This window comes from Poecilia formosa, unplaced genomic scaffold (assembly GCF_000485575.1).
Source record: "Poecilia formosa unplaced genomic scaffold, Poecilia_formosa-5.1.2 Scaffold264, whole genome shotgun sequence".
NCBI lineage: Eukaryota > Metazoa > Chordata > Actinopteri > Cyprinodontiformes > Poeciliidae > Poecilia > Poecilia formosa.
The window spans coordinates 436888-453502 of record NW_006800203.1 but is presented as its reverse complement, the minus strand read 5'-3'; the positions used below and the strand labels follow the sequence as shown (position 1 = coordinate 453502).

At 38.1% G+C, this 16615-nt stretch overlaps 1 protein-coding gene across 1 annotated transcript; it reads left to right on the top strand.

Annotated features, from left to right (window-relative positions):
• The first annotated feature begins 653 nt into the window (after nt 1–653).
• ube2j1 (ubiquitin-conjugating enzyme E2, J1) lies at nt 654–14754 on the top strand. The gene is made up of 8 exons (XM_007570606.2): nt 654–1008; nt 7048–7121; nt 7905–8036; nt 8476–8560; nt 9280–9385; nt 10015–10144; nt 11573–11692; nt 13210–14754. Exons 1-8 carry the CDS (start codon nt 978–980, stop codon nt 13495–13497), a joined length of 966 nt encoding a protein of 321 aa, XP_007570668.1. The 5' UTR covers nt 654–977; the 3' UTR covers nt 13498–14754.
• Nucleotides 14755–16615: the final 1861 nt, after the last annotated feature.

The following is a 16615-nucleotide window of genomic DNA, read 5'->3' as shown; positions in this document are numbered from 1 at the left end:
TATTCTTTGCAATTAATTTTGCATTATTGCTATTCTTTCAGGACTGTGAAGTAGCATTGTTGCCTTGAAGCAAACAGGACCTGGGTTAGAAACCTGGCCTGGTATCTTTCTGCATGAAGTTTACATGCAAACTCTCCGGATACTCCGGTTTCCTCCCACAGTCCAAAAACAGACAAGCTGCTAAGTCTCTAAATTCTCATTGTGTGTGTGCACATCTGTTCGTGTATGCGTCTCTGTGTGTGGATGGTTGTTCATCAGTGTGTTGCCCGGTGATGGATTAGCGACCTGTCTAGAATGGACTTTTGCCCTTTGACTGCTCAAGGTACGTTAGGTGAGCTAGTCTTGTGGCATTATATTCAAAATAGATGAACCAGTAAAGTATTAATCAAAGGTTGTGAATATTTTTTGTAAATGTGTTGTTGTTTTTTTTTGGTTTTTTTTTCTATTTTTAATAAATTTGTAATACACTCAGTTTGCCACATTGCCATAATGGGGTAATCGTGTGTAGAATATTAGAGTGAGATTAGTTAAATACAATTTGGTTTAAGGCTGTAACAAAGACTGCGGAAAAGTGAAACACACTCCAGCTCAATAGGTGGCGGTAATGCATCGTTTAGTTAGTTTGGCAGTTGCAAAATAATAGAGAATAAGGATTCACAATCACTTCCTGTTTACGTTCGACAAAATGACGTCACGCTAAAAATGTTAAACTGAGTGTTTCGATATTGAAACGTCAGAAAACTTAAGAGACGGCGTCTTCTGATTTTGATACGAAACTGTATGCAAACGTCCGCTAAGCTGCTGCATCCGGAGCCCGTACGCTGAGGAAGACCTCCCGCTGTCGGCGCATCTCAGCCAGAAAGCAAGCTAGCCGGGTTCTTCATTCCAGGTAGCCTAGGAAGTTAGTGTTGGAACGAGTTGACCGCGGACTCTCTAACGAACTTCAAGATTAAGCATAATACGTCGTGTCTGCCACCATGGAAAATAAATATAATCTTAAAAGTCCAGGTAAGCTCTCTGTCAAAGTTGTTCACCTCTTCCTTGTCCGTTTGCTAAAAAAATGACAAAACCAACCAACTTTCAACACTTTACTCTCATAATAACCATATAACAGCTGTGTATCGTCCCCGGTTAACTTAAATGTCAACTGAAACTGTCACACTAACACGTAGAGCTACGTTTGACTTTAAATTTGGGGAAATTTCTACAGTTGTATGGACGGTATGGAAATGCTTTCATTTCCTTCAGATTAGCAATCAGAATAACCCAACACATTATCATTGGTTCAAGCAGATGAAAGTGATACACTGAGCGTTACGTTTTTACTCATACACATTTTATTTAAACCCGAGTTTTTAGTTTAGCTGTGTTTGTTTGGAGGTTGTGAGCATGGCATATGTTTAGATTTTGCTCTGCACGTTGAGTAGCAGCTGTTAACCTCTAGTGGTGTCAACCTTTTACCACATGGGCCAAATTCATCATGTGGAAAGTGCTAGAGGGTCACACAAATATTTTCTTTTTATTTAAAAGCAAAAACGAATGTAATTGTTTTTCTGCCACCTATCCAGAGAAATTGTGGTTAGTTGAGACAACATTAAAATAGTTTATAGTGAGCCCAGGTTCTGTAGGAGAGCAATAGCTGAAAGGTTGTTGGGTGGCTAACTCGACGTTTTGATTGAACTTTAAAGGCACCTGGATTCCTTTAGGTTCCACTGAGTTTGTGATTACTTAAGTCTACTTTTTTAATATTTTATAGACTTAGTGGTAAAAATGTATGATTTTTTTTTGTAATTTTAATCTGTGAAATAAATCAGTATTTCTTGTAGAACAAGGAACCAGGCTAGATGCTTTTGGTAGAACGGAAGAGTTGTAAATGATTAGTTCAGTTTATTAACTTGTGGTGTGGAATTAGTACTGCAGCTGGGATGGCAAAGTAACAATTTGTAGCTAATAATGTTTTACAGTCATTTGTACATAAAATTGACCTGCTCTTTTTGTAGTTCTAATTTCAGGGTTGAAATGTTACCATTTGTTCTTTTAATATCTACACTGTTGCTCCTTTAACATTTATATTAACATTTGGTTACATGATGAATACTTAGATGGCAAAGAAAAAAAACACGTATTCTCTTAGTATGTATCACAAAGAAAAATCAAACACTTTGGTTGAATCAGAAGCGTAATTTTTAATTGTTCTGGAAATTGATGCATCTCACATTTTTGAGTTTCAAATTTCTTGAGTCAAAAGCTGAGTTGTTCATCTCAATTGTCTTTATTTCCCGCTCAGATATTGTGTTAGTTTAAAACATTACATTAACTTCACCTGCTGCTGTTGCTAGACATTGTCAGTTGTTTCAGAATGGATCTGAAATTGAGAGTGAGATGCTGAACGTTCTGAACCACTGAGTTTTTGCTGCACATCAGCCAGAACACTGTAGCATCTGTATGCCACCAGCTCAGATTCACAAGAGACCTGTGAAGCTTATTTCCAGAAGAAGACAAAATAAACTTGGACAAAGTCAATATGTAAGGGTGAGGTATTATGTAAAATGTACTTTTTTGAGCTTTGCATCATGTTATGTTACTCCCTCATCAGAAACATACAATCTAAAAAGTGTATTTGGGTTCATGTTATGGACTTATTTATTAATCCCACTTAATTCTTTTGGTTTAGTAATAACGACTTACTTTTTTGTGTTGAATTAACTTAAAAGTTACATATTTTTAACTTAGAGGAACTTTTTACTTTGACTTTACTTGAAACGATTAACTTCAATGTGTCCTACGTCTGACGTCATGACGCAAGCTTCACCTGGGACAGATCCTGTACCGACCAGGTTTTGTGGTGTTGCAGAGCACAACTCACATAAGCAGACCTTAGTCCTCGATGCAGATGTCACAGGTTCGATTCCCGGCCTGATGACCTTTGCCGCATGTCTTCCCTCTATTTCCTGTTTAACTAACTTCTCTTAAATAAAAGCCACCTGCATGTGCCAAGAAAAAGATCCTTTATTAATTCATTTCTTTATTTGAAGTAAACTAAATTATTTGATTAAGACTGACTTAAGTCTTTCAAGTTAAACCAACTTAATACATTAAGTTGGTTAAACTTAATTGAATTTACTTGTTACCAGTTGCAGCAATTCAATTAAGTTGGTTCAACTGTTTTCTTTTTTCAGTGTATCTGGAGTGTTGCTTTCACTTTTTAATTTATTGTATTATTTATTTATTTCATGCATGTTTGAGAAATCCTTTCATCTCCCAGGGCAACCAGAGTGCCTAAATAGTTGCTCTCACAAAGAATTGCATATTTCCATGCAGCTCCTCCTTGGAGCTGCAGTCTTCTGCCTCACAGAGCAGAGAAACTATTTAAACCTGCTTATGTTCCATCTACATTTGAAAACATTAGTTGGTTCTTTATCAATTTTATCCTGTGTTAAGAGAACTGTCCAAAGGTCCACCTGTGGCTCTGGAGTTGTATTTGTATTCAGAGGAAAATTCCTAATCGGACGATTCCCACGTGTTTGTATTTGGAAAAATGTGTTTTTAGATGCGTTTATATTTTGGAGTATCACTTAAATGCATAGACTTTGGAGTTAGAAGAATAGATTAAAAATAGTTTTAATTCTTCTAGAGATAATTTTGAAAATCTTAACTGAACTAAATAGAAATTTAGTATGACATATGGCGTCAGACGGTGGCAAAAAAAAAAAAATCTAATTATAAAAATGTACCTGAAATGACTAAGCACCCAGCTGATGGGGTATTCTACATATAGATCAGATCAGATTAACTTTATTATCCCCCAAGGAGCAATTTGCTTTGTGGACAGCATAGTTTGGATTTTCATAAATAAAAAAAAATAAAAAATCAAGTCATGTTTTATGTGTATTACTCATTAATTTATAAATGTCACAATTTCAAACTAAGTATTAAGTTGGCTGCTAATATTTATCTTGGTAGCTAAATATTTAGTTTGCAATAACTATTTAGTTAGCAAATAAATACATAATAAATATATAAACAAATATAACATAAAGAAAAAAACAATAATAAAAATACACCACAACATCCATACAGCACACGCAGCAGTTTTATACCACCACAGTTTATTTGGAATTATCTCAAATTATTAATGAGTCCGAAAAATCATTGTTTCTGTTTGTTGTCATGGCCACCAGGTTTTACTGTAATCAGGCACATTTCATCTCTGCTGTGACAGCAGAGGCATGCAAGCAATTAGGAAAGATTACACTTTTGAGGAGTTTGGCTCCCTCCCTCCCTCAGGCCTTCCACGTCTCTGTTTTGGGTCTGTTGTTATGCAACAGAATCTCTTATTTCCCCTCTGGACCTTCTGTGACTCATTCCCAGTGGCAGACACTCAAAATGTGTGTTACATAAAATGATTTGACATGCAGGGATTATCAACCCATCGCCTTGGGCCAGTGGCCTGACCTCTCCGACTCAGCTGAGATCATAGGCACATTTGTGGGAAAGGCCTTTCCTTGTCCACTCGGCTTACCATTAAATGAAGGATTGGGTGGGATATGAGACTAAGCAGGGGAAACCACGTGCTCTAACTCACAGAAGACTGAGGTATTGGTTGTTCAAAAAAAAAAAAAATCATTGACTATTTTCTGCTCCTTGACCTTTTCTTTGTGGTCTATATATAAAGCAAGATAGGATTTAGATTTAAAAAGATCATTCAATGCTAGTATTTCAAATAAGAAACATTTGAATGATAAAATGAAACTTCTTTAAAAATGCTACAAAAACACCCAAATGAACACATTTTATTTTCCCTTTAACAGCAGTTCAACTAATCTCCATGTGAATTGATAAATAATAGAAGATACTTCATATCACCTTCTCCCAACATTTCCTGTTTTCATTTTAATATAATTGCAGTGAAAAATGCTCCTTTCACTTTCTGTCTTTGATTAATATTTATGTGTGAGACTTGCACTGCTATTGGCCGCCACAGCCAGAGGAGGTACAGACCTCCGACCAGTCATCCTCCATCACTGGAGATGTGAGATCTCTTCCCAACAAACAGAACCAGCTGACGGTCCTGAACCTGCACCACCACCATGGCTAAGCTACTGGCTGGTTACTGACAAACTTGAGTTAACTGGAGATTCACTTGTATTTTAATGTCCCAAATGGAACAATCTGCTTTCTTGTTTGTCATGATGGGAAAGTCAAAAGAAACCAGCCAAAATATCAGGAAGAGAATTGTGGAGCTGCACAAGTCTGGTTCATCCTTGGAAAACAATTTCCAGATGCTTGAACGTTCCGCGTTCATCTATTCAAGCACTTGTATATAAGCATAGACCTGGAAATGTCCAACCATCATCCCACTCAGGAAGATGGCTTCTGTGAACAAGTTTTGATCTGAAATGTACAAATTGATGAAGATGCTGCTGAAGCAGTTTTGTTATTGTTTGTAATTGAAATCATAAGTAATCCTGAAGCACTTCAGTTTCTGAATATAGAGAACACTGAGGAGGGTGGAGCAGTGCAGATTCCTCATCCTGCAGTGCAGGATAAGTGTGATGAATTCAGAATGGCTGGCCTTCAGCAAAATCAGATGACCATATTCTGTAAAAATGTTGTGCTATGAGGCGATCTCTGCTCCACTGCTTTACTTCTCCCCTACAGCTTCCAGCTCCTATCACTTCATCATACTCTTTTATTGCCCCCCATCCACTTTTCTAGCTCTCCCTTATCTTCATCTGTATCTTCAGTTTCCCAGATTTTAGAATTCATTTTAACATCCCAGCAGTCTTTTATTGATTGGATCCCAAATAAAATTGGACTGCCTGAGCAGCCTCCAAATTTGACTTCACCTTTTTCTAATTCCATACTAACTTTCACTCCCATCCTGTGTTCTCCACTCTGGGCTGGTCACTCATGCTGTTTGCCATATCTGCCTATATTTTGACCCAGCTGCCTGGCAGACTGACTTCCCTCTGAACTTGATGTATACACTATGAATTTTTCACATGAGCTAGAAAAATGACATTGGCACGTTGTTACTCATGTCCTTGTTCTAAGAACCATGTGATTTATTTCTCTAGGCACTTTTCTCAAGAGCTCTTTCACTTCTCTGCTCAGACGTGATGAGCTGTTGCATTACAGCCAGTAGTACAGTAGAAGCTGACTTTATGTCCTTCATTGAGGCAGAAAGTAACCCCACCCTTTCAGATAGCTATAATCCTCATCGTCCTCTGCAGGACTTGTGTAACCTTCCTAGGATGCTGATGTTTGCTGTAGTTAGACTGAAGCAGCAGAGGTGTATATTTCAGACCAAGTGCTGATCATTAGCTGATACCTTGAACTCAGAGCTGGGATTCTATGGAAATTCAATTTGCAAATCTTTATGGTTATCGACTGAAATTCAAGTTAAAGCTTAGTTTATCTTACTTATATGAAGGCTTTAGCTCTGACTGTGTACTTTGCCTTAATAATACTGCAGTAAAAGTATATTTACAATTGTTTCATGCATACCAAAAGGGAATATTACTCAATTCAGCCTTCACATATATAAACAGCAAAGTTTAACAGACCTCAAGTGTGCTTTTGATGAAAAGTCACAGGATAGACATGGTCCTAGTTACTATTAAAGAAAATAAAAATATATTGTATTATAAGAAAAATACTGAATATCTTACATTTTTCATTCTAGGACACCTTTAATTTTTCTGTGTAAAATAATGAAATGTCTCCATGTGTAACCATCTGATCCAGATTCATATCATTCCATGAATGATATGACACAGTCCATCCACGTCCCAGACGTTTCCCACATTTTCTCAGTATAAATGCTGATAAGAGCTTTAAGCTGGTAATTTGTACAGAAGGTAATTTTTCATTGGAATATACTTGGGTGTTGGCTTTTCTGATTCTCAGCTGAAATAACTGCAACAGTTTGAAGAAGTGCTGGTTTCCTTCTGGAAGCGCAGAAGATCAGTAGTAGCTGAGAGGAACGGGAGCTGATGCCATCTACTTGGTCGCTAACTCTTCCTTTCACTGTCCCTGTCGTAGCGGTGAAGAGGCTAATGAAGGAAGCTGCAGAACTGAGGGATCCGACAGAGCACTACCACGCCCAACCACTGGACGTACGTTGAAAACAGTCTCACCCAGATGGTCAGCAGACCTTTTAAAACTCTACAGGTTGACAGGGTGGATCTTTACTGAGCCCATTGTACCTGTAGAAGCAAGCCAGGGTTAGGCATTATATTAGTGGGAGCCATGGAATAATGAAATGGTAAACAGTTGAGTGTAAATTGCTGTAAGTTCAAGACAAGAATTGTAAAGTAATAATGTAAAAGGAGGAGAAAAGATCAAAAGTCAGTATTTGTTGTTCAAGACATAGTGAACCTTTTAAAACTGATGGCCTCAAAACTGGTGAATCAACAGTTGTAAGTAATAAACCAATTAATCATAGTTAGATATTAGAACTAGCATCAGTCTAATTAAGTGATGATTCTCGTAACAGTCTCAAATCTATCACAGTTTAATCTAGAGTACAATTCTGAAGGGTAAATTCTCTTCTACATGGCTTATTGACCTCTTATTATTGCACTTCTATGTTTGACCATTTCAATAAAGACAGAAGACACGATCAAAGAAACAGGATGTGAAACTACTAAAAGGGAAATCCTGAAAAGAATTTAGAACAAATGTTGACCATATCATCATCTGATCAAAGATTCAGTCAGATTCTCACAACTTCAATAACATCAGGTTTTTACCTCAGGAGGTTTTTTTTTCTCGTCGTTACTTAATACAACAGACCGCTGTTACATTGCCGTCAGCTGTCACCTCCAGTCAGTGCATGTTCCTGTATGTATTCACACATTCTAGTCTGCACTAATTGTGACATTGTTTTGTTTCTCCAGGACAACCTCTTTGAATGGCACTTTTCTGTACGCGGGCCTCCAGATTCTGATTTTGATGGTGGGGTGTACCATGGCAGGATTGTGCTTCCCCCAGAATACCCCATGAAGCCTCCCAGCATCATCCTGCTAACAGTAAGATGGAGAAAAAGCCCATGTTTTAGTCCCTTCTCCTGAAGCAGAACAAGAACATATTAGATTAGACTCCAATTTTAGCCTTAGTGGCATTTTATTGAACCTGAGGCCATGGAAGGTGTCATGTTCAAAATCAAGTCCTGATTGTTTATTTACTGCAGGGCCTGCACTGTTTCTGAGAGAATGAGATTAATTTACAGTAACACACCTGCTATAATAACCATGTAAATAAGATTATTCCAAAGGATTTTGAATGTCCATTTCTTATGCAGTTTTTCTCTCTGTCATATTTTATGTATTTTATTTTTATTGCATGTCAGAAAACATTTAAATTAGTATGTTTTGTTCTCAGGTTTTCCAGCCTCAGCCTGTCTGTAAAAACTTTGGATCATTTGTTGTCTGTGCCATATCCAGTCAATTGTCTTTTTCTCCCTCACAGCCAAATGGGAGATTTGAAGTTGGGAAGAAGATTTGTCTGAGCATCTCAGGTCACCACCCAGAGACTTGGCAGCCTTCTTGGAGCAGTAAGTATTAACCAATTACTATTGTTCCAATCCACTGTTTTCCCTTTCCATACCGATACAGATACCTGCGGTTTCAATATGAGTAGTGATACAGATGTTAATATTGGACAAGTACATCTCCAGATTGTTTTCCACATTCTCAGTAAAACATATTCTAGTTTATGTTTCTTATTTCTTGTGCCCCAACAACTGTAGGCTTGAATTTGACATGACTCTTTAAATTCAATTGTTCACAGATATTTTCAGCAACAGTACTATTTTAAAAATGTACTAATAATCGCCAAGATTGAAGAAGGCCATCACCTTAAAGACTGAGAGATGTCCTTGACATTTGGCATAAATCATCTTTACAACATACTTCAACTAAAAACTAAACAATAAATAAGAATAATTAGTAAATAAAAAAAGGCTACACAACCTGATTAAGAAGGGTGTTTATGTTCTGGAGAATACTCTGGAACATCTGAAGATCTTGGTACAAAGAAGGATTCTTCATAAAATCAAGAAAATGTGAATCTGTAAAATATGTCTGACAACAGGTCCTTTCTGCATGTTCACATAGACAAAGTTTCAGATCTGCTGTGTAAGAAGGTTGTTAAACATGTGTAAACAGTGATACAATGTAAACCTACCTATTTTATTACATTGCTAAATTGCCTTCACTTATGATTCTTTGTTTCTTTTTTCATATTTTTATTTGTTCTGTTTTTGTCTTGCAGTTCGAACTGCTCTAATAGCTATAATTGGATTCATGCCAACTAAAGGTGAAGGTGCAATAGGATCTCTGGATTACACCCCAGAAGAGAGAAAGACCCTCGCTAAAAAGTAAGATCTTTTTAGAATCATTTCACTCATTTCCTATGTTGTATTGCAGCTTGTGTTTGCTGTGCTATGAGTTAGGAGTGATAGTTGAGTGTTAAAGATCTTTCTACTGCTATTTTTTTCACCACAACACAAACAGAAAGATGTTGAAAAACCAAGAACATTTGGTTTTTCAACATATTTACATGATATGTCTGTAAATATGTTGAAAAACCAAATGTTCTTGGTTTCACTTTAAGAAGCTGAAAAGCTAGATAGCTTCTGTTCTGTTGTGATAAAGTTGTTTGCAGTTTATTTGCAAATGTCAGCAGCTAGCTGCTGACTTATACAAGTCATTGTGTGAAAGGCTTTGAAACATTCAGAAATATGTTAGCAACTTGCCAATATGCAACATATTTGATTTCAGTGTATGCTTTGTTTAAATAATAGAATAAAAAAATCCCATAGGTATCTAAAAGCAATGTTTTTAAGGTCCTTAGTGTTTATAAGTCAATTTATTCATATGTCTTGATGTAAAGATGCCTCATTAATGGTTTGATGTTATCACAGGTGACTTTTTCATTGTATGAAATTGTGAGCTGCAAAACTGAAGATGTCCTTGAGACACAATGTTGATCCATGTTGGTTCCCAGGTCCCAGGACTTCTGCTGTGAAGCTTGTGGCTGTACGATGCGATCTGCCCTCCTGCCTCTGACCTCCAACAGCAACCCCAGTGCTGAGGATCGCCAGGCCAAAGAACTAGCACAGCAAATCAAATTCAAGGTACAAACTCCATTTTTGGTGGGAAGTATTCTTTCTTGATGATGTCATCCAGTATAATTGATTGACATTAATTATACTGGATCTCTCTCTCTCTGTGTCTGTCTGTCTATCTATCTATCTATCTATCTATCTATCGATAGATAGATAGATAGATAGATAGATAGATAGATAGATAGATAGATAGATAGATAGATAGATAGATAGATAGATATAGATCTCAAAGGCAGAAAATATTTGATTAATGTGACCCTTGATTTAGTCTTTCAATAAAATGTCAAATGATCAGAAATGTATTAGTACTGTTCAGAGACCTACTTATAGAAATGAATTTCTATGAACAGAATTGCTTGTTGAAAGTGTTACATCACACTAAACAGAACCTGGTGCACAAGTTATACAAGCTAACCTTGTGATGAACCTGTGAAAAGCTGAAATCCCTGAATACTTTATACCCTCTAAAAAACACATAGCAGTTTATTTTATCACTTAAATACCAAATGCACTTTAATTGTACCTAGCACACTAACTGTGGATAAACGGGCTTGCACTACTGAAGAAGCTAACACCCAGGATCCTTCACATCTCTACTCTTTGGGCTGCTGCCAATCGGTGCCAAGGAAAGTGAAAGGAGCTCCTGGATTGGCTGCTTTGGAAACGTCAACTATTAAGCCATGTGAAGTAGCATTTTGCCTAGGTATTTCAGTTTCACAAACTATAAAAAGCATCTGTGAAAACTGAACCGGGAACAGGCAGGGATCCACTGTGATCAAAAGATTACAACTCTGCAGTTGTATTATACATAATATCATATATAATATCTTACATAATATCATACAAGTATGATATTCCCACTCACCATTTATCTATTAGTGTTTAATTAGCTGTTTTTGTTTTTCTTAACACATAGCTTGTCTGGAAGGCATGAATACTGGAAGGTTCAGGCTGTAAGAAGTTTACATTTTCTTGAAGTTTGATTGACATCTATGACCCACTAACCAGAGTATGAATGAAGACAAATGAAGACATCATTCTAGCCTGGACAGCTCAGTCTGTTGCTTACAAAACTGATTAAAGATATAACTATGAATTTAATTCTCATGTTCTATCATTTATCATTAACACTTAAGCAGTGCTAGTAATTAATACTGCCTTGAATGTTGCAGGCTTCAGTTACGGATTTTTCGTAACTGTTTTCTGTTCAATTGGATCACTTCACATATCCTAATAAAGAGAAATTTATTTATTTCTGATTTATTTTACCTTACCTTTATTTTACCTTCAGTTGCTGGACACACTTTCAGTAGGTGAGTAAGGATCTAGGCCAACAAAAATTGTAACTGTGATATCTGTCATGATAAAGATCTACATCTGAATGATTTGGTCTAACGCACCATGCTGATGACTGCAGTTTCCTGTGTGTACATACAGGCAGAATCCAGTATAATACCACAGGCTTCTACAAGTGGAAGTAAAGCTTCGACTGTCACCCAGGGAGAAACCTCCAGCTCTTTGGAGCAGCAGGCTGAGGAAAGGCCCCAGGCTGAACAGGTAGGTGGCGCCGTGTCATGTGGGACACACTGAGAGCCACATAACTATGCTCTCTCTCAGGTTTTCTTTGGATTTCAGAAATCACTGTGAGGCAAACTTCTTTTTAATCTGTACACACTCTTCCAGTGACACTTTTCAGGTTGAAATTAGAGTTTTCATAAAAGGACCCAAAATACTCAGAAATATATTTTTTAACTGCTCATCGAGGCTGGTTTGGGTAAATTCTGAAAATCTACTTACATTTGTTTTTTTAGCTAATAAAAGCAGGTTTTGGACATCTGTCTGTCTTCCCACCATTTTTGCTGTGAGGCTCCGTCTGGTCTCTGTCTGACCTTTGTTCCTTGTGTTCCCTCTCTGCTATATAAGTCCAGTATGGGTGGGCTTCAACACAGACCCCATACAGCTCAGGTCATAAAGACACCTGAGCTGATATTTCTGTGATTAGCAGCAGTCAGAACAGCAGATATTATACTGATATACATTTAAAAAAATTAAAAAAGAAGAAAAGTTCAATATTTTTTTCTTCATTCATTTCATTCAATAGATTCATCTCAGATTAAAATATTTCAAGCTTTTATTTCTTGTCATTTTGATTATTCTGTCTTTCAGAAAACTAAATCCCAGAATCCAGGAAAGATGGAAATCAGACAAAAGAGGATACAGATTCTTACATTAATGTTTTTTCTTCATGCCTGCTTCAGCTGCTAAACTGTTGCCCATAGCTGGTGGTTTTAGTTCTGCAGTCAGACATCAGCTCTCTGTCAGCGTAAGAGCAGACGAGCTCTTTGGCTTTCAGCTTTTATTTCCACAGCTTCTCTTCAGCAGATCTGAAAATATCAGCAAGCTGTGTTGCCTAAGAGGATTGATTTTGGTGCCAGATGCTATCCAGGGAACCACTGAGACTGATTCTGAAGGAGCAGAGGAGAGGGTCAACTTAGATTAGTATCCTGTGTTTAAATAAACCAAGCAGAGCTAAAATAGTCCATACCATCTGTTTCTGAAGTTGAAGCTAAAACTCTAAAAAGATGGATCACAGCATACTGCATGGCCTGCTGGACTAACCTCCAGCTTCCTCCACCAGTTACTTCCCATAAACAAGTCCATGTTGTCTGTGCAGTGATTTCCTGTTCCTATTGCAGCCTGCTGTCTGATCCTGCGAGGTTTAATTAAATGAGATCTAATTTATCCTAAACGTTTATGCACCGTCTCACACACTGTGCTGATTCGATTCTCACATTGAGCTTTTAGTTTTCATTATACTGACCAATGATGCTACCAATGACTACACATTAGTGCTGTGAGAAACCAAATTAGGGTTTGGGCTGCTGGAGTAGTGAGAACACAAACTGTCTCAAGTTCATGTTGCTTTGGTTGAACCAAACATAGAAACCGAGCTCTGAGCTGGAGAACCCCACACACACCCTGGTCTAGCACACCCTGAACACATCTAAAAGACAAAAGTATCTGATAACATGTGACTTAAGGCTTAGTCTGAAGGATTTAATGTCCCCCTGCAGGCGGAAGCGTCTCCAGCAGCAGATCTAGAGGAGCCCCAGGCCCCTGATGATAGCGGTCCTGTTCGTCGGCTCAGTCCCAGACAGCGCCGGGCCCAGCAGCTCAGCCGACAGGCCCCCAGGGCCGGCAGAGAGCCAGTAGCTAGCAGAGCTCTGTTTGGCCCGGCGCCTCGCCATGACAACCATGCAGCCTCTGCAGTCCTCATCGTGGTTCTCACCCTTGCCTTGGCTGCCCTCATCTTCCGCAGAATCTACTTGGCTAATGAATACAAGTTCAACTATGACCTGTGATGTTTCCCCTTACTGCTGTAGTCCACAGAACTCTGAGCAGAACCGTGGAGGGCGAGCTGAGGCTGTAGCTAACACTGACGTTGGGCCTTTTCCACTAACATGCTTCCTGAACTAGAGCAGGCTGGTGCTAGAGCTGTTTCTAATCTGATTCTATTACAAATTTAAAAACTCCTGGTTTTATTCACAGCTGCAGAGCAGGCACAGCCTTATTATGATGTCTTCCAGGATGTTTCCTCCTGTCTCTGGTGTATCCTGTGTTTCAGCAGAGGAACCGCTTACCTAGACAGTGTATAGTTTGTCTCATTGCCTCTGCACACATGTTTTAATGTCATATATTTGATTTAGAAGTGCTGCTTTACACAACTTGTGATGTTTAGGTGAGGCCCAGCACACAGTTCACTGTTAAATTCCCCTGAATCCAAACTGTCAGCAGACGAGGGTAAAACAACGGCAGCAGAGTAGCAACCACGTCTAGCATGACAGCTGGTTAACTCCTCTTCCTCATGCCTCGACTTCATGTTCCCATTAAAGCTTAGCGGTTTTCATCCATCAACTTAACACAAACACCACAGTAAATCCAAAACATAGTGCTTAAAGCCTTTTAATAATAATAATACGTTTTATTTCTGGACGCCTTTCTTCACTTCAGGACGCTGAGTTTTAGTTGGTTGTTGGTCTCTGTGAACCTGCATCAAGCCTCTGATGGAGGAGGGTCTTTTTCATGAAGTTTGTGTGACCATAGCATCACTTCCTGCTTCCTCATTTAGCCTAAGAACATTAAGCCGAAAAAATACTGGGTTTGAAGCTAGCACTAGCTCTTATTTAGTACTGGAACCAGTTTGCTGGAAAAGCCCTTCGTGCTCTGCCGCCTCAGCAGCCTGCTCCTCTCAGGAGGTCGTATCATTCCTGCTGCTGCAGTCAACAACACCTCCAGGGTGTCTTTTAATCAGTGTGACTTTTACTCTCTGCGGCATTGTGAATTTATAAGAACGGGAAGCTTTTTTCATTTGTAGAACTCATGCTGCGGCCAACATGTCTCCCTCTCCTCATGTAATTGTTGAATATCCAACGGCTGTACTTATTCTGTCAATTAAAACTGTAACTGATAAGTTAGCAACATGGGCCAATGTGAGCTCTTTCTCTCAGACTGATCTATGTTTGAAATTCCTGCTGCACAGAAATCTGATTCCATGATGTTGGGCCAAGAGTTTGGAGAAAGTCTTAGTTTTAAAGCAAGATATAAACTATCACACACTTCTCATGTTTTCCTTGATCTTTTAAAAGATGAGAGTCAGCAAATATCAGGAGTATTATGTAAGCTGCCATTTACCATAGACACAAGGAGTTCTTATTAACTTAGTGTGTGTGTGTGTGTGTGTGTGTGTGTGTGTGTGTGTGTGTGTGCTTTAAAATTAAAAGCATCAGATTTTTAATTCAGTGTAGTTTTTATGCTAAATTGAAGGTTTCTGTTAGATGATGGATATTTACTCTAAGCAGATTTTTTAGAGTTCTCTCCTGTGTACATGCAGCATGCTGCACTGTGATCTTCAGGTTTTATAGCAGGACTGTTAGAACTTGTAAGAACCTCAGAGTCATAATTGATTTGCCAAAGAATCACCATCAACAAAATTTTCAACGTATGAATGTTCACAAATGATTTTATGAGTTTATGTTTGCAAGTAAAGATGTAACCCAGTGAAATAAATCTGATGAGGAAAATAACTTTTTGCTGATTTATAAAGTATTTGCTGAAGAAACTGTGAAGCTCTCAACACCTCAGCAGGATCAGTCGTGCTTATATGGTAGCAAAATTTTGCTTCATTATTTGAGTGTCACGACATTTAATATCTAAATGATTAATAGCTGTTGAGTATAGTTTAATAAAGAATGCACGTTTTTGAAGTAGACAAGAAATGGACTGGACACGAGTGAAGGCAGTCAAATCACAGTTCTTGGAAGCGAATTGTGCTTCCAATGAACTGTGGTGTCATTTGTGAACATTCTTTTAAAAGCTCTACGTCTTATTATTACATTTCTAGACGTCAAACAGCCACTGTTTTCAGACCAAGTGGCTAAGCAGCAAAACCGTCTTTCCAACAGATGTACGTCTCTCAGCCTTTCAGAAGACTCTTGTGTTTGTGTGAAGTGATAAATGACCTGTACTTGTACAGCACAAAGAACTTAACACTACATTCAGTCATTCATCCATTCATACTCACAAATGATAGTGATTCCCACAGCTGCTTCAGAAGACACATCAGTCTCAGGAGTTGATGAATGTTAGAACCAAAAAGTTGATTCAAGATTTTTAAGGCCAGAGGATGCTGCCTGATCAACATCCTGATCAAGCAGGATACAGACGCCACATCTTTCCATGTCTAACTCTGGATAAAACTTTACAGTTTTAATGAAGGATTGGTTCTTCTGCTTTCATTGTGTTTGGCTTTTGAGCTGCTGCTCCTATTAGAACAGCTGGAGAACTGAGACAGAAAAAGGATTCATTTACTGTTTAATGATAAATGTCTTAATTCGATAATAATAAATGGAGTCCATACACCATTTATTATTGCTTCATTTATCAGTGTGGTGGCACGATGTGAGTGTAATCTCTGCTATGATCTCAACTTTTCTTTGTAGTAGCAATAAATTCATGAGCCAGTTGAAGTGCCATATTAAAAGAAGTTAACAGTTTAATGTATTACTTTTGGAATTGCCTTTCTTTGAATTTCTTTGAATTGGAATTGCATTCTGTTTTGTTTCACAGGAATTGGGTGATATTTTTCCCTGTCTCAATGCAGCCTGGTTGGTTTGTGCTGCTGGTCACACTGGGATGTTTCTGAGCTTTCTTCCAAACTTGATCAGCTGCTTAAAGCAGAATCACCTGAACGTAACATGCTCACCAAAAAACTATGTGGGGAAAGTTAAACAGACCATGCTGTGATGGTTCCCCATCATTCAGTCCTGATCCAGTTCAACACACAAATAAATAACTGAAAAAACTTTTGCAAAGTGAAATATTTACAGTAAGGCTGATGTTTTATGCTTTTTGTTTCCCCCCAGTCTTTATAGTCTTTAAGACTAAATTAAGTCTCTCTCTCTCTCTCTCTCTCTCTCTCTC

Excerpts from the sequence above, each read along its gene's own strand:
- ube2j1 (XM_007570606.2), top strand. The coding sequence starts at position 978 with ATGGAAAATAAATATAATCTTAAAAGTCCAG. Across the intron at positions 1,009-7,047 it reads ATATAATCTTAAAAGTCCAG|CGGTGAAGAGGCTAATGAAG; the intron begins GTAAGCTCTCTG and ends TCCCTGTCGTAG. Across the intron at positions 9,386-10,014 it reads AGAAAGACCCTCGCTAAAAA|GTCCCAGGACTTCTGCTGTG; the intron begins GTAAGATCTTTT and ends GTTGGTTCCCAG.